General features: G+C 40.7%; 1 protein-coding gene across 5 annotated transcripts in view; it reads left to right on the plus strand.

The window, feature by feature from the left end:
• Positions 1 to 5,428: 5,428 nt before the first annotated feature.
• The window catches only part of HS6ST3 (heparan sulfate 6-O-sulfotransferase 3), a 275,456-nt gene continuing 262,440 nt past the window's right edge, over positions 5,429 to 18,444 (plus strand). For all 5 annotated transcript variants that reach the window (XR_009485417.1, XR_009485418.1, XR_009485419.1 and 2 more), the window contains exon 1: positions 5,429 to 6,295. Coding sequence is in view for 1 of the 5 variants with exons in the window: in XM_059839241.1 (XP_059695224.1) it covers positions 5,763 to 6,295 (533 nt within the window). In the remaining 4 variants the exon portion in view is untranslated. The remainder of the gene's footprint in view (positions 6,296 to 18,444) is intronic.

Genomic DNA, 18,444 nt, shown 5'->3' on the forward strand with positions numbered 1-18,444 from the left:
GAAAATGCTGCTGTGAGCGCATCACCAGGTGGCAGTATTACACAGTCTTGCAATTCCTATACAGCGCGGTATGAGCCGTTTTGGGGTTCTGGGGGGAATGTGGACAGGGATATTTGTTAGTTTTTGTTAGGCAGGAGGAAGCATGCACCAATTTCAGAAGAGCTATATCTCTATTGATCTCCCTGATCAGAGAGGAAGCTGCAATATGAAAACTTTGTTGCTGACTGCTCAGAGACCCTGATCTTTAAACAAGGGAGTTTAGACTGTTCTCTTTCCTAGGAAAACCAAAACATCATATGAAAATGCAGTAGCGATATCTTTCACATATTTATTAGAGCAACTGAGTCTGCAGCATCTCCATTTGGACCCAAATGTGGAAAAATAAGTGTGGATGTGGTGCAGGGGACATGCCTTTTATCTGTAATAAGTACCCAAAAGCTTCTCTACACTCTAGAGATTGCATCATAAATATTGCAGGATTCAGAAGGCTGAGGGCTGGAAGGAATATATGTGAGTACACTTAAGTTTTTCTATGCACAGGGCAGAAATGAGATAATAATTTCCTGTGTCCTGTGAAATGCTTTCCTCTTGCTGTCTCCATGTCGCAGATTCTGATTGCAGATAGCACACACAAGCACCCTATGTTTAGGATTTGGGATTACAAAAAAATTACCCTGCTTTTCATACTCTCTACTTTCTCCCTTTGGCTGCTTGTCATTTGATATTGCATCTTTCAATAATTGGAATATTTCTCACTCCACTCAAAGTATCTTCCCACTCAATGACTCTATCTATGGCCACGTCATGAAGCTACACTCATCTTTTGAATGGCCACAGCAGCCAGAGGCCCTTTGGCTAATTTGCTTAGCATCATCCTTTTTTCAGTTGGGATTATAGCTGAATACCAGCAAGGCTCCCCAAGTGCCTCTCCATTGTGTGGGCAGTGAACTCCAGTAAGCCCATATGCAGCCTTACATGCTAAAGATTTTCTTTTCTAGTTAACACACTATAACTTCAAGCTGAGTTTTGTAAGTGTAACTCGGTTACACCACAGTACAAAATGCAAGAGGGTGAACACAAATTTTTCTGGCCTAAATTGAAACCTGCAAATGCTCAGCAGTGTTGTCTCCATTAGTAAATTAAACATGTTCAGAAACTGTATTGGGTACTGACACCAAATAGCATGACATGGTCTGACCTACACTGAAGCTACAATCTTGGTCACTGAGTGCTGGTTGGAAATGCTTTCTGGAATGGTTGACTTCCAAATTATATCCAGCAATTGTTTGAGAGAGTGATGGTTGGCACATGCCCAAACATGGTTAGAACATTTGGTCACTCTTTATTCTGCTAGATGTCCCTGTTGCAAAGCCCAGGAGTGAAAGAACAAAAGATGACCAAGTTTACCTGGTAGAAAGGGAACCTGCCTTTAAATGTCTTGTTTTGGCATTATCTAAAAAAATGTAGCTCAAAGTTTCCAGATATGTTCTGTTATTGGGAGACTACCTTCACAACTATTGTAACCTAAATAAAGGTACTGAAAGGTATTGTATTAGTTCTATGAGGAGTTATATGGTTGTAAACAAACAAAAAAAGAAAAACACTAGAATGTTGAAAGCAATTTATAATGTTCCAGTTGTCCAAGGTCAGCATCTTATAGAGTTGGAATTATGACTACTAATAATATAAGCATAATAGCTGCAATATAGCAATATAGGATAATAAAGCACAATATAGCTGGTCCTTTCTCTCATAAGGAAAACGTGCAGCAATTTGGTGTAAGGAATGACTTGCAGAAGCTCCTGCATGTGGACTGGCATATACGAGCCATTGGCTGAAAACATTGTTTCTGTAGAGGTAGATCGAAACAAATTAATCCCAGACAAATTACTGAAGTTAGCATTCACTTATAAACAATTTCTATCCTCATGACAAGGGAAACATCTGGGACTTGCTGCATGACGAAAAATTGGTTTATTGGAAGTCTCAACTGGCTACGAGTATTGAAACAGCTCAGGTCAAGCAGTGATACATAATTTAAAGAAACCAGTATGAGGTAGGTGTCACTTTAATTTTATATTAACAGATCTATTAAATGTTAACCTTGTCAGACATGTATTTGCTAAATGAAATCATGTTTTTGTACCTTTGCTTCATAAAATATCACTTGCTTACTCATGCATTTTGTACAAACCTTGATGTTGGCACTGACACTGTTTCACATACCCATTGCTTCTGACTAGCAAGTACTGTATTATCCTTTAAAATATATTGTAAGTATGCCAATTTTTATTTTTAGCAACTTGAAAAATGGGTTGAGCGTTACCTGGGAATTGGCAAGGACAAGGAACATACTGTGTTGGAATTCTGAAATATTTTTCTGTGCAACACTTCTACATATTAGCCTATTTCTGATAAAAATGTGTGTAGATTTGGCATGTAAATTTTAACAGGTAAAGGTATTCTGCCTAAAATTGTCACAAGGAATAGGTCATTCCAGTATTATTTTATTTGAATTCTTGGTGGATGACATCTGAGATATCTGCTGTCAGCACAGGATCTTAGAGAATTATGAAGAAGTCTTACATGTAAGTGTTTTATTGTGAAATCCACAAAAACTACATTGATTTTGTAAGATTATCTCAAAATTAGCTTTTAACTGACTTTGGATTTTCCTTGTAGTTAAAATCTCATTGGAGATTTATAGATGAGTTATGTCTGAAAGGGAAAATGTTGTGATTGAGCAGTGTTGGCAAGTTTTAGGGCTTCATTTTGAACCCAGTCATGATCCCATTAAATCAATGGGAACACTACTGTTTTCAAAATGACCCTTTTCATTGCTTCATTGATGCTAAGGAGTTACAGCCACAGACTTGCAAAGAAGCAAAATGATTTTATTAGAACTTAATCCCACAGGGACTTGCACAGAAACGTGGGCCTCTATAAAGAGAACATAAAATACTACCAAATGAAAACTCTATGTTGTTGGTTGTGCTGTGGTTTGTGACTTTACATAAAGTGTGGTCACAGACCATCATTAAGAGCATTCAAATTCATAAGTAAAAGCCTGCCTTTGAAAGCTGCATAAATACATTAATTCATTTACTGCAAGTAACTTCTTCTAGTTTCAGAAAAAGGAGAATCTTTTAAAAGTCAAGTTTTTCAGATAAACATCATTATAAATATTTTTACTTCCCTTGTACATCTATTCCATTAATTTTTTTTACCAGTCTTCATGAATCAGTAACTGTCTTGAGTAAGTTTAAATAAATAAGAATTTAAAATTCTAGTGAAATTCAGGGTTTCTTGTTTTAGCAACTTTGGTTTTGAGCTCCTTTTTATGGAGATGAAGGTATGTGTTAACAATCTGGTATTTAATGAGAAAATCTTAAATTTTCTTTAAAAAAATCTTTAAAAAATCTTTAAAAAATCTTTAAAAAATCTTAAATCTCTTAATGAGAAATTCTTAAATTATGATATTTCTGCATCATGTTAAAAGCATCAGAAGAGATACTTCAGTCTAAATCCCTTAGCATCACTTCTATTTCAAATCAATTTAGCCATATTTCTTGTTAAGTAGTGGATAGGCTGAGATGAGAACAAAGTGCTTCTGTATCTTACTCATATAAATATTTAAATTTCTCTAGGATAGGCTTTGTGTCACCTAGTAAAAGAAAGAGGTAAAAAAATGAACTCACTAAGTCCACATTTTGGAGGCACAGGGAGTCTGGAAGCAGGTGAGCACAGTGGTGGCCAAAGCAGAGGAGAGAATCTGGTCTCCCTAGAGGTAAGGTGGGTGCTCTGCTGCTCATGCTGGCAAAGAACATAGTGATTTTTCAAGGTCAAAATGGTTTTTTCTACTTGATTAAGAGTCAGTGAGTGCACATCTCTTGTTATTGGAGGCAGAAGACTAAATAGGTTTATTTGACATCAGACTCTGAATTCTTCTTCCAAAGGATGAAAGAACTTCCAGTACTGTGGTACATGGCTGCACAAGGGTCAATTTCACCAAGTAACCCATGACGTTTTCCTTAAAAAATGTCACTGAAGGTAGAAGTGCATCATCTCATATTTTGGCAAGACCCAAAAATTTGCAACTGTTAGTCTTTTACTGGTGTATTACCACTACCATGGGATGCTGGGAATGTGCATGCATGTGTGGTAGATGTTTGGAGGTGTGTGGTGGAGGCTGTTGGTCTTGTGGACACCTCTTAACATTTACAGTTTGAGCTCCCTCTGTTTAGACAATTTCCTGGTAATTTTTATGATTTCTGGCAAGCTTTAATTGGAGCACATACTCTACCCCAAAAAATCCAAGTACTCAGGGTTTCTATATAGAAATCTTCAGTTTAAGATACGTTTGTCTATTTTTATAAGTTCTGAAGTTAAGTGGTCCCATGGGAAGGCACTACTCTTCTGCTATCAGCCTTGCAAAGGTGAAGCTGTCTTTAGAGTTGAGCAAAAAAGTTGCTTTAGCACTGTCAGATATCTAATTAATCCCTCAGTAAATAAAGGCATTCTGTAATTAAATAAGCAAGATGTGCAATCAGTTCTAAGACAAAATGCATTGCATATTAATATATTGTAATCCAGGAGCCAGATGAGGCTTGGTTTTGGATATGAAGTGTTTGTAACAGACTTTTAACATTATGGGGAGCACGCTTCAGGCAAAACAGTGGGGTTTATTTTTTTTGGCAAAATTCTGATGAGTGTGATCTTCGGGCTAAAGACTTGAATGTCTACTCAAAAATAATTTTCAGTAGGGAAAACATCACACTTTCAGGATGCAGATTGTTATAAATACACAAGAGGGATTGAAAAGTAACCTTTTGACATTTTAATGAAGCAGCTGCGCTGCTGGGGAACCGATGTTATTGCCTCGGGGAGGTGAAGATGTTCTGCGAAGGGGGTTCATGGTTTGGGACCATGGTTTGGGACGGTTTGAAGACCGCAAGAAACAGCAGCGCCGCGTACCAGCTACCCTACAATTAGTCAGTTAATCTCTGTGGTTGTCGGCGCTGTCCGCCTCCTTGTATGAAGCACTTGGGGTTATCATCACTAGCGTGACAGCGGGAACGGTACCAGACACCCGTTCCCTACAGACATCCCTTCCCTACGGAAAACTGATGGGAAATGAGGAATCTAGCGGAGCCCCGCTCACCTGGCTGCTCCCCCGGCCAGTCCCATTGGCTGTCCGACGCCCCGCCCCCAGCCTATGATTGGTCGCTGCCGCCCCCCGCCCCGCGCGCGGCCGTCCCGGTCCGGTACCTGGAGGGGAGTGCGGGGCGGCTCCCCCCGCCCCCGCCGGGCCGCCGCGCGCTCCCATTGGCGGCAGGGCCGGCGTGCTGGGCCCGCCCATTGGCTGGCTGGGCGGCCGGCCCGGCCGCGATTGGCCGCCGGGCGGGGGCGGGGCGGGCCCCGCCGAGAGCCGGGCGCCGTGTTTGGGCAGGAGTTGCGGCGGAGCGGGATCGGAGCTGTGCGGCTGCCGTCGGGTAGCGCGTTCCGGGCACGGCGCTCGGCGCCCACCCGCGGGCAGCGGGCGCGGGATGGCCGCCTCGGGCGGGGTGCGGCGCGGCGCGCTGGGCTGGGCTGGGCTGAGCTGAGCTGAGCTGAGCTGAGCGAGCCGCAGTCGCCCGCCTGTCAGGACCATGCCGTCGGGGAGGGAGCCGGGCGCCCGTCGGCTGCGGGATCCGAGCGGGGCGGCCGCCCCGGCAGCGGCCGGCAGCGCCTGATCCCGTGCCGCGCTGCCCCTGCGCACCGCCATGGACGAGCGCTTCAACAGGTGGCTGCTGCCGCCGCTGCTGGCGCTGCTCTTCCTGCTCATCGTCTACCAGTACGTGTCGCCCGCCTGCCCCGGCGCCGCCTGCCCCCGCCGCCCGCCGGCCTCCGCCGCCCGCCGCGAGGGGGGCCCGGAGGAGCGGGAGGAGGAGGAGGAGGCAGCGGCGATGCCGCGGTTGGCGGCCAAGTTCCCGTTCGCCCGGGGGGAGCTGTGCCGGCGGGTGCGGTTCGACATGCGGGGCCGCGACGTGATCGTCTTCCTGCACATCCAGAAGACGGGCGGCACCACCTTCGGGCGGCACCTGGTGCGCAACATCCACCTGGAGCAGCCCTGCTACTGCCGGGCCGGGCAGAAGAAGTGCGCCTGCCACCGCCCGGGCGGCGACAAGGACACCTGGCTCTTCTCCCGCTTCTCCACCGGCTGGAGCTGCGGGCTGCACGCCGACTGGACCGAGCTCACCAGCTGCGTGCCCGCCGCCATGGAGCGCCGCGGCTGCACCGGCAACCGCACCCTCAGGTCAGTGCCTGCTTTCCAGATGCTCCAAAGCAGATCCCGCCTTTGCCAGCGCCGTGGGAAGGTGCCCTGGCGGCAGGGCGAGAATTGTCCGCTGCCGTCCTCAATAGGAAACAAACGCGGGGCAAGGCTGGTGTTGCGGGGGAGGGTCTGCTGTGGGCTCTTGCCGTTCCGGTGTGTTACCTGCGGTGCTTTCGCTTCGCCTCTAATTCGTGCTGATTCCGCGCAGCGCGCACGCAGCTGCCTTTGGTACGGGTTAGCGCGAGAGAAACTCTGCTGGTGCTCCCGCAAGTTTCTCCTGTCTGTTTGTCCTTTCGAAACTTGTCTTTAACAGATCACTACGCTCTTCTGCAGCAAGCAGAGTGCCTCTGCAGAATCTGATGGATCGTTGCAGATGCTGAATGTTGTAACTAGTGGAGTTGGAAGTATCCAGAAGCCCCTTAAACTCTTTCACCCGTGTTTGGCGTTGGCAGATAGGCAGGTTCTGTGCTTCCCGTGCCGTCCTGGCCGCTCGCTCTCCGTGCAAGCTCAAAGTCGGGAGACCATGAGCGTTCTCTGTACTGGCAAAAATCGCACTATGAATGTCCCTTTGGTGACCTGGTGACAGTGGAAAAGGGAATTCTGTGTGCACGATGCCTCTCTGCAAGTTATAGTGTGGTTTTGTTGGGTCTTGTGAAAGGTCTTGCCCTGTTCTAAAGATGGAATAATTGTCAGATGGGCGATCTCTCTTGATAAGAGAGAGCTCTGGGTGATTCAGTATGTTTTGGTCTTTGTTTTGATTTATTTACCGTTCAGTCAGATTATTCAGGCTAGCATTAGAACCTGTCTCTGATTTTGGGCATGTGTATTAAGGACTTGTGAGCTGAATTCACGCTTAAACCTCTGCACTTTAATAATTGTAACTTCAGCTCTGTAAAATATTAAGGGAAATATAGGAAGAATACCTTTATGGAAAGTTATATCGTTTGGCAAATACCATTCATTCTTTCATTTTAGTATTCATATTGATTTTATGAGTCCACAAACTTTAAATTTTCAGTAGAATTACTTCCACGCTGTGGTTTGCATCTTATCACTTAACATGTATAGTCTATGACATTCATGGGCACATTTTCACAGGGTTTATTCATCAAGACAATGGAGTTGATTATTGTTGTTGTTGAGCAATTTGAAGGTTTTTTGATGTGAACGTCAGAGGCCCTCCCATACAGCAAAGCTAGTTGCATTTGGAAAGACTTCAGTCAGGATAATTTGAATTTATTGTGGATGGTTTTGGACTTAGACTGTACTTGCAGAATACTGTTAAGGTAATTCATACAATTTTATGAAAAAAAAATCAGCTGAATATGAAGTGTATGTATTTGCTGATGGAAGAGAAATGCTGTGAATGTCTTCAAGGACAATATAATTTGGTGGTAGAGCTTGAAGGAATATTCAAGAAACTTGCAATGTAAAAGGGAAGGGAGGAGGAAGATTAATACTTGTAAAAATGTCTGAAAATACATAGTCTGCCAGTGAAATCCACCTTTTCTCTCATGAAGAATATTAGTAGGTAAACAACTGAGTGCTAAATTCAGTTGCAAAGATTACAAATGGGCAATAAAATTGGAGTAGTGGCTTCAGTACTATTACATAAAAACATTCTTGTATTAGGTAAATTTAAAACTTCAAGTTGAACTACACAGCCAGTGCATAGTTAGTAATTACTTTGACTGAAAAAAGACATGTAGTGATTCTTTGCTATTATAGGTGAAGTGTTTTCTGATATTTTTTTTTGGTTACTGATTTTTTTTTTTTAATTAGTGGATTGATTATTTGGCTAGTGTAAGATTGCACTTCTTGATTTGTCTTTACATAAATGAGGAAAGCACTGTGAATAATTTATTGCATCATTTTAATACTTGTTTATTTTTGTATTGTAACCTGTGCTGGGACACACCTTTACATTTTCCCCTTTGTTTTGTCATTGTAACCATGTAGCTTGGCTTCTGCTTCTCAAGGAACTCTAAAAGGAATCAAATAACCCTAAAGTATGGATTATCTCTGCTGTGAATGTCTTTGCTCTTGGTGAAATTGGAATCAAGCCCAAACTACTTGGCTGTACCATTAGAGGCATGGATTTAAGTATTTTTTTAATGTCTGAATGGAGAATTGAGGAGACTGAATACCTATAATAGGCAAGAAACTTGCAAACGAGTCTAACGTGAAGTGTACTGAATATTTTTAAGTCTTCCTTTAAAGCTCCTGAATGTATTTGAAGCACTAGACTTCCTTGAATAGCTCAACTTTTCTCTTCTGCCTTCCGGCTATGGTGTCAGAAAATTAGGCTAAATTGGTTAAATATCTGACAATGGATTTTCTTTGTGGCCGAGAGGACAAACTTTTACAGATTGGTACCAAGGTGCTTGTGTATTTCAGATTTTTTGTTTGTTTCTCCACTAGCAGGTGTTAATATAATCTTTTCTTTCAGATCCTGGTATATGCAGTCTGTCTTCTACTACAGCAGAGGGAATAAAGGATTTTTTGTGTATGATAGTGAAAATTTGTTTCTTAGAGGGCTAAAAATAGTGCAAGTTAGATTAAGTCCTACCTTTTAACACAGATCTTCAGAAGATTTTATGAAGAAACTAGAATTAGAATTCATGGGGGAAGGGGCTAGCTGTTAAGGAGTGGATGGTCATGGTAAAGGTCCTGGAAGATCTGAGAAGCACAACCTCTCCTCAGTTTTTTTCTTTCATGGACAGTGTGTTTAAATCACGTTAGAGTTTTGAAAAGAATTTGTCTTAGTTTTTCCTCTTCCTAATGTTGGAGTTTTGAAGTCTCAGGACCCAAGATGGAACATGGGGCAAAAACTGATGTGTGCTCCAGAAATCTGAACTTCTTTAAGCCCCAGTGCCAGCATGGACTTTTACCTCTATGGGACTTAATGGTATGGTGTGCTTTGTCCCAGCTTCAATATGAAAAGTAGTTTGTTATTAATGTATTGGATGCTACTGTGAAGTTGTAGAACTATCTCCTTTGTTAGAAAACAAAGTAATTCTTTTGTATGACATTATTTTAAAAAACAACCAAACCAAGACAAAAACTGTAGACTTTATTCCTTCAAACGTTTGCATATGTTTTCATTTTCAGGATGTGAGATTTTCTGGTAAAATACCTGTTTAAGTGTCTACAGATCCAGGCTGTTAGTTTTTCATACTAATGTGTAGCTTTCACCTTTACAAAAACTGCTATCTGGATAGTGCCTTTAATTTTTTTTTTTTTAATTTAAGATTTTCTTTTTAAAGAAACAGCCTTTTATGTGTTTGCATTGCCCTCTGAGGAAGCCGTTGACGTTGGTGTAATGCTTGTGTTCATCTCTGCTCCCAGAACTTGGCTTTCCTTCAGAGGTGCCAAGAAGCTGAGACTGTGGAATCTTAGCCAGTTAAGCTTGAGGAAAGAATGGGAAGAGAAATTGTGTGAGATGTCTAACCTGGTATGCCAGGGGGGAGTTGGTGTCAAGTCCGAGTGACATGAGGCTGCCTCTGCAGACAGCAGGGAGAAACAGAATAACACCGGCAGCCCTTTTAATGGTCTGAGACCTGCTGAATTGTCTTCTGGAGGACCAGTTCTTCCATTCACTGAGAGCTAGGGAAAGACTAGAATTGTGAATTGGGACTCTCTGTCTAAAACTAGAAAAGGAGAGTTCCGCATCCGATATTGCAGAGACATTGTCCAAACTAATGGTCTGCCTCTGTTAGGTTGCCATGTAATCCTTGGGGTGTGAGGTAGGGCTTGCTTTGCCTCTCTGCTCTATGGAGGAGGGGTTGAGAGAACCTGAGAAGTCCTGATCAAGGCACTTTATCCCTTGCTGATGATGCCTGCAGTATAATGAATAATTATTCGTTATTGTTTATTTGAAGTTTGATTAAACTAGGAAGGCAATCTTTTAAACTATACACTTGAAAGAACACTTTATTGTAAGTTTTGTCTAATTTTCTAACATGAAACTGTGAAATCACTCAAGTTGTGTAAACCCCGTAAGCTTTATTGTTAATGCAGTTTATTCTTCAAAACTATTGATTCTCATTAATTCACTTCCATTATGCTCTCAATTCTCTTGTCCTTTTTAACTTGCCATATGCTACATTTTTCTATGGAAGTGTAAATCAGCAGTAAACCCGTGAGTCCTGAAATGGAGAAAGTTGAATAGAAAATATTAGTAGAATTCCTTTTCCTTCTTTTTCATTGCTTTATTTGACTATTATGTGTTTTTAAAGATCTAGCTATAATAGAACATAAGACAGACTCTGGTCTTTGCAGCTGTGGTAACTGATCATCACAAAAATGTAAGAGTGTTAATTGAAAATAGGACTATGCTGAAGATAGTGGAGAGAGGAGAATAAAAAGTCACAAATATTTAAACTGAAGAAAAGCACAAATTGTCTATTGTACCTTAGTATCTTCTACTGAAATGAGCTAGAAATTCTATATAGTTTTTTAAATAAATGTGAGGAACAATCAAGACTAAACAATTTCCTGCGGTCCTGCTATTGACTGCGAGTTTTTACTTCCTTACCTGTCTCCAGTGTAATCTGCTCAAGGGTTTCATTGTCCTTAAAGTTGAAAAGTGGTGTTGTCTTCCCCAAGTGCCTAGTGTGAATCTTGTTAACTTCAATTTTAAGCCCATTGCATCTCCTGTCTTTTGAGAACCTGAGAACAAATCGATCTCGTTTTCTCTGCAGTAGCCTTCTGGGTACTTTGGCTCTTAGGAAGCCCTCTTTCAAGCTTCCCTGCTTAAATAGTAACCAAATCCAATTCACTCTGTCTTTATTGGAGGAACACAAAGAATGGCCTACTCTTTGGGTTTGTGTCAGTTGTTTTCTTGAAAAGTGATGTTTCAGTGGGAATACAGTGTTTCATCTCTTACGTGTAGTACAAAATGGATCAGAAAAGATTACTTGGCTTATGCTGAAAGTTGTACATGTGGTTGTACACTTCACTGATATTTACCATTTTGCAGTTGCCTGACATTGACTGTCAGCTTGGGATTTAGATATTATTCATTTTATTATAGACTATTACTTATATTTTCTGTTGTCTTTTTATAGGAGCTTTGTGCTCATCCCCTGTGAATTTTGTTCCCCTATTGTCAATTTATTTCATTTGCAAAATTGATTTAAGTTTTTTCTTCTTCCTAGCTTTTCATCATTGGCACATTTAGTAAAAATGGTTTTATTTTCAGCATCTGTGTTGTCAAACATAAAATAGAATGAAATCCCTTTGTAATAAATCTTTTGTTTGATAACTCTCAGAATTGCTTTCCATGGAGTTCTGCCCTTGCCACATCATTTTTTATTTTTTTTTCTATACTCTGGTTTTTTTTTTGGCTTATGGGAGTAATTGGAGATGTTGCTTAAAGTCATCCTTTTTTCTTTTTTCTTTTTTTTTTTTTTTTTTTTTGGAAAGCATTTCCTTTCTAAGATTCCTATTTTAAGCCAATTGCTGTATTGTAGAGGGAAATTAGGCTGTTTTGATCCAAATTGATTGAGATAGTATGCTGTATTTTTCTTCTATTTGTTTACAGACAACTTGTCTAGAACTTGTGGCAACAACTAGCAACTATCCTTAACTACTTTTGCACTGTATGTGAGTTTTCTCCTGTCAGAATAGCAGACAAATGATTGATGTACCAGAACTTTCCTGTATCAAGGTTGTCACAACCCTGAAAAATCTTTCACCCAAGTCTTGTCTTCAGATTTTTGAAGATACTGCTATAAATCTCAGCAGGTTGCCTACAAAAAATGACTAGAACTCATGTTTGCTGTTAATTGCCAGGAATGATAAAAGAGTGGTCAGCACTATTTCAAATGGGAACAGATAGTTCTTATTCATCTGTCATTGTAATTTATGGGTAACTGGAATAGAGTAAGTTTTGAGCCAGGAAGGTGCATGCTATGAAAATGATCACCTGTACTGCTGTTCTAGTTGTCTGGAAGAGAATTTAGTGATTTATCCAAGCAAATTTGCCTTTTTCTGGTATTTCTTTCTGTAAAATGGGCTGTCTAATAAGGTTTTCTTTACAATGCAGGAGCTATTTTCTTTTTTGTGCAGGAGGCAGGCAGAGATGTCCTGTGGGAGAAGAGAAGAGTGGAAGTGTCAGGATCATCCCCTAGGACTGTACAGTGTTATAAGACATAGCCACTGTTTTGACTTTATCATGTTATGATGCTTTTTAAATTTCTATTAACCAGCTGGCTCATTTAGAATCCTCTTGAGTAGGGTATTGCTTAAATTCTTACAGAGCATTAGGATATGTACTGGTTTGAGGCAGAATGAGAAAGGTTATTTTGTGAATGGGAGAAGTTGCTGTGTAATGCCATTACACAGATAGAGCTCAGATCTGTAGACCCAGCCAGTGGCAAAAATAGGAATAAAACTGTAAGCTTGCTTGTGGAGATTTTTTTTTTTTGAGAACTCTTTGTGGAGAAGAAAAAAGTCTCTGCCAGCTCAGCTCTGGTGATCACAGAGAAGCTGAATGGAAAGTGTAAAGATCTGGTTGAACTGAAAGATTTCTCCCTTCAGGTGTGTTGACAGTTTTCAATGTCTTAACTTCTAAGTAAGCAAGAGTAAAGCATCTCCTCCCAGAGTTTGGTGAACCCATGGCAGTGAGTTGAGCTTATGTATAATGTAAAGCCTCTGCTGCTGTTGGTGCAGAATAAGATCCAATGAGAGCTAGGGAAAGCCTGTATTCTTTAATATTTTTAGCATTGCATTCAACTTGCTGCCTGTTATCTGGAAGTATTTATAACCGAAATTTCTATGGTGTTGTAATGTTCCCAGTTGCTTCAGAAGGTAACTTTAAGTCCCTTAACAGCTCTATTACTGCTGAGCAAGGTTTTAAACACTGAGTAGGAGGCTAATTGCATGAATTAAGAGTCTCATTTGGACAGCCACTAGATTACAGTTATTCGGCCCTGAAACAACCACTATTTTAAGGTGAAAAACTTAACAGAAGTAGTTTGGGATTTTGTTTGAGATGACATGAATCTTCTTTCAGAGAAATTGCTGGAGTAGCAAAATCAATAACTCTTGAAGTTCTTATGGTCTGTTACATGATTAGTGCTTGAGATCTCAATATGTATTGACTGAAAAGGTATAAAATGGGTTCTTGTAACGATAGGACACGATTCTGCTGTGAAGCTTATGCTGTGGTCTTATGTGTACTTCTAAAAAGATCTGGAATGTGGCCCACAGCTTAAAGTCATCTTAGAAAAAAGAGGGTTGTAACTTAGTGTCTTAACCCCCATTTTTATTCTTTATTAATTGGTAATCTGTTAGAAAATGCTTGATGTAAATGTGGTACAGCTATATGTACTAATACACTTAGGTGTCTGTTGTGACAATGACAGGGTCATGCAGGATAGACTGTGGCTCTGAGTGTTTAAAAACTCACTGGAAATGGCAAACATACTGGCATAGAAGTGGATGAACTTTGAATGCCACATGAGGAATAGTGTTGGGATGGGGAAAGCAATGAGCAGATGCAACTTCATTTTCCAGAGGATGGAGCAAACCATGATATTCATAATTGACTAGAGAGTATATTTCCTATTCTGTGAAGTAGCTTGATGTTGATGAGAAGTCTTGCCACATGGTGCTCTTTGATATTGGAAGAAAATGGTCTTTTCAGGGGATCTGTGTGGAGGAACTGACATCTCTGAGACCAGAGACCAGTTACTTTCTGTAAAGAAATGAAATTGAAAGAGAGGTCAGTGAAATAAAGCGCTTCAAAAAGCACTAATAAAAAATACAAAACTTTCCTATTTCTTATCTAAATTCTAATGATCTCAGTGTAAAGAACTTGCTGACTTGCAGATTTCCATTTGATTTGTAAGCTGGCTTTTATATAAGTAGCAAATACATTTGTATCGCAGTGTTTGTGTAGTTGCATACTTGAAATTGTCTACTTGCAATTTTTACTTGAATTCCATGTATCTTTGCACACAGCCTCTGTCTGAGAATGTGTGGAGAGGAGGGATAGCAACTGATGGTGTTTGCTTGAGGAGCTCCTCCAAGGAAGAGAAGAAAGAGGAGAAGCAGTGTAGGTATAAGCTGTGAGCCTCAAGTGAGAATGAAGTCAGGAAGAGAGCAAGGAGCAGAAATAACTCTGCAGTCTTGCAGGGTCAAGGAGGGATCAAAATTACGCAATTTGACAGTTTGTTGTTTGGTTTTTTTTCCAATACAAATGGTTTAGGGTTTAAAGCTCTCCATATGTTCCTTCTATACTTGCTGGAAGAGAAAGATACAGAGGTAATGAAAACTTCAAGTACTAGGTAGTTTGAGCTCCTGTTTTACATAAGTATTTTATTTTTAGATAAGTGTTGTAATAAGAGAGCCAAATAGTAAATTAAGCATCTTAGCTCCAACAGTGTAAATCCCTAACAGCAGAGTTGTCAGGTGTTGTTTTCATCCTTTAACTAGACTTTAATTTTTAGTGATAGGAGTAGGACCATTATTTTCCAAGAAGTTCCCAGTGTAAGTGATGAATAATTTCTATAACTGCAAAACCATTTTTTTCATGCCAGAAATGCCTCTGCCAGGCTAAAGCTAGGTCATTTCTGTTGCTGACTTAACAAGGTTCAGATGAGAAGAGTAACTCAATGAAATATTTTATGTTGCTTTCTACTACAAGTCATTTGGATTTATTGTAGAATTACGTAGGAAGGGACCTCTAACAGTCACGTAGCTCAAACCCCTGCTTAAAATCAGCCTAACTAGAGCAGGTTATTCTAGGATATGCCTAGAAATTTTGAGTAACTCCAGGGATGGTGGTGCTATAGGGTCTTTGAGCAGCTTATTGCAGTGTTTGGCCACCCTCATGGGAAAAAGAGCTTTTCTCTTCAGCTAGCATGTTCCATTCTCCAAATTGTGTTGGTTTCTTACTGTCTTACTGCTGTGTGCATCCAAAAAGAGTCAGGTGATGACTTTTCTATTTACTCCCACATGAAAATTGAATAGAGGAATGAGGTCTGCCTTGTTGCTGCCTTGTCCCCAGACAGAACAAGCCTCACTTGGTGACTCTCCATGTGTCATGTATCCCAGCCCCTTCATCACCTTGGTGGCCCTCTGCTGGCAGTTCTCACTGTACCAAGGTCTGCCTTTTATTGGTGAGCTCAAAATCAGACACATCAATCCAGGTGCTGTCTCACCAGTGCTGAAAGGTGGAGTGAGGGGAAGTCACTTGCCCCAGCCTGCTTAGTCACTCTTGCCAACAGAGCTCTATCCTTGGTTAACCCGCTTCACTTCCCAAGGGTGCATTTTGGTGTTGGTTACTCAGTGGTGTCCACTGGGAGCCCCAAATCTATTTCTGCAGAGCTGTGTCCACTACATGCCCAGCCTGTCTTGTGTGTTACTTCATCACAGGAGAGAGTTTTTTCTTTTTCTTAGAATCGTGGAATCATGAAATGGTTTGGGTTGGAAGGAATATCAAAGATCATCTGGCTCCAATCCACCTGCTGTGGTCAGGGACACCTTCCACTGCAGCAGGTTGTTCAAAGTCCTGTCCAACATGGCCATGAAAACTTTCAGAGATAGTCCACAGCTTCTCATTCCTACCACCCTTACAGTAAATCCAGTAAATCACTTACCGTGGTTGCTCTTCATGACTTTCCCATCAACACAGTTCTCCAGTGTGGGGTTACCCCTGAACCTGCTGACTGGTGGACTCTGATGTGATAGACTCTGTCCTACCATCCAGGTCATTAATAGAGAGTTTTAAACACCTTTGGCATCACTGCCAGTTCTTGAGTGACACCACAAGTTATCAGCCACCAGCTGGATTTTGTATAGCACCCCTGTCTCACTAGCATGCCTCAAGTAACACAGTGGGAGACCACAGCAAAATCCTTGCTGATGTCAATGCAAACAACTTCCACTGCTCCAGGGAACTTGCTCAATCACCTTTCCAGGGATGGAGATGAGACTCACCAGCCTTAGTTCCTGGAATCCTTCTTGAGGCCAAGTGTACAGTTCGGTTTTTATTTATGGAAATTGGGAAGACAGGTTACAATGAAGAAGATGCTGCAACATGAGAAAATGTTGAAGTAAGTATTTTAACTGTTCCTTGTTCCTCAATTTGAGAATTCCTGGAACAGGCTCAGAAGCTATATTTATTAAATAAATGAAGAATATATGCAATGATTTTTTTTTTTTTTTTTTTTTTTTTTTGCTGTGGACATGGCATTAGTTTGTTGGAAGAAACAACTTGTTACAGCAATAAATTTTTACATGGGGTGTGATGCATCCATGACATCTAATTAAAGTTGGCATTAAGCATGTGTTTCAAAAAATATGTTCCTTTGTACATTTCTTGTAAGAATGGGATGGTATGTTTCTCTGGTGACTAGGAGGGTACATTTTTCTTATTAAATTGATTTTAGTAGGTAAATTAGAACTTGAGTAGCAGTTCAGTAAATAAGAGGCAGTCACATATTTCTCTTTTTTTTTTTAATTTCAGGGTATGTTGAGTCAACTGTTTCTAGTTGAATTGTTTTTATCCATAAAGCTAACATTTTTATACTTTCCATATTTGTATTGAAGATGGTGTTCTTCAGAGTTCTAACTTCCATCTACAGTGCTAATGTTACTAAGCTGTTTTCAGTTAAGTGATAGTGTAAAACTTTCTCATGTATTAACATGAGATAACTTCCCAGAGTTTGTAATGAAAGGACATAACTGTTTTGCCTTTTTTCCTCTGAATTATTGGATTGAACTCTCAATATATGTGAGATTTTATTGCACAAGTTTCAAAGCTTCTGTAGCCAAATACAGAATCCAGGGAAAAAAAAAACCAGCAAGTATGTAGGCAAAGAACTTTGCATTTTTTTAAAGTGGATTATAAAGTCTTTACAGTGCCAAGCAAAAAAGATTCAGAAGATAGTTTGGGTGTGCATCTTTACTTTTTACTGCTTAACACTTTACTTACATGAAGTAAAGGTTTAAAGTCCCTGTTTTCAAGACAGACTGGTGTCACAAGCTTCAGCTCAATTGTGTTAAAGTGGTCATTCCTTTTTGTCAGGCTTTTAAAGCCTGAAAACACACATTGAAATTATTTCCTCCATACTGAGAATTTAGTTGCCTAAATGAAACAGCCCTTTCTAACACGTTTATTTCTTCAGCAAAGTCTGGTTTTCTCTCCAGAACCATGTAAATGTATTTTGAGTTTTGCAGCACTGCCTCTGACTTGTGCAGATTACTTTTTATCAGGCAGTACCTCTTTTCATTTTGATTAAATTGCCAGATACCTGACAATGGGATAAAGAATCCCGCTGTGATATGGGTCAGTGCCAGCCATCTAAATGGCTGCTGGGCCTTGCAGTAGAGTAATAGGAAAACTGATGGACTGCATCTGACTTACAGGTTGACTGGGAAGCTTAAGTGTGGCCACACAGAGCTGTGGCTTTGATTAGGAGAGCAGTGGGGATGCCAGAAGTTTATCATTCTTGTTTTATGCTCTGCTACTTGTATTCCAGAACATTTTCAGGTTGTTTAAATGAAAACATTAAGCATAAACCTAAGCAAAATACAAAAAAAGGTGAATTGGGGAGTATTCATTAGCAAGAGGGTTGTTGGAATTGCATTGATATTTTAAGCCAAATTGCAAGCTGTGTATCCTTTCAGTAGGTAAATTTATACTATATGCCTAAAGGATTTTCCTTTTGTACTGTATATATGGATAGCAGAAGAGCTTAAAAGGACATGGAGAATGTGAAAGATTTATTTTTCAGAATCACTTTTTTATTTTTACCTTTTTTTTTTTTTTCCTGTGAAGATGCCTACTACTCCTTGTATTATTCAGGTCACATTCTACACTTCTGATTTACCTTCTTGGAAGCCTGATGTTGCCCACTCTCCCACACTGCTGTCCTTTCTATCTTGCCAGCTCTTTTGCCTTTGTTTTATATGTTTTTCTTGTGTGACTCACATCCCCTTTGCATTGTACCTGCTTGCTGTGCATATGGAATGAGCTGGTTGGAGTAGTGCTCCTCTCTGCTCAGTGTGTCCAGCAAGCTGCAGGCTTGAATCAGCTCTTGAGCTTGTCTGCCCTGTTGAAGTTCAAGGGGGCCTTTAGGTATTTGGCTTTGCAAGAGTTACCAGAACTGACCAGTTTA

This window comes from Haemorhous mexicanus, chromosome 2 (genome assembly GCF_027477595.1).
Source record: "Haemorhous mexicanus isolate bHaeMex1 chromosome 2, bHaeMex1.pri, whole genome shotgun sequence".
Lineage (NCBI taxonomy): Eukaryota > Metazoa > Chordata > Aves > Passeriformes > Fringillidae > Haemorhous > Haemorhous mexicanus.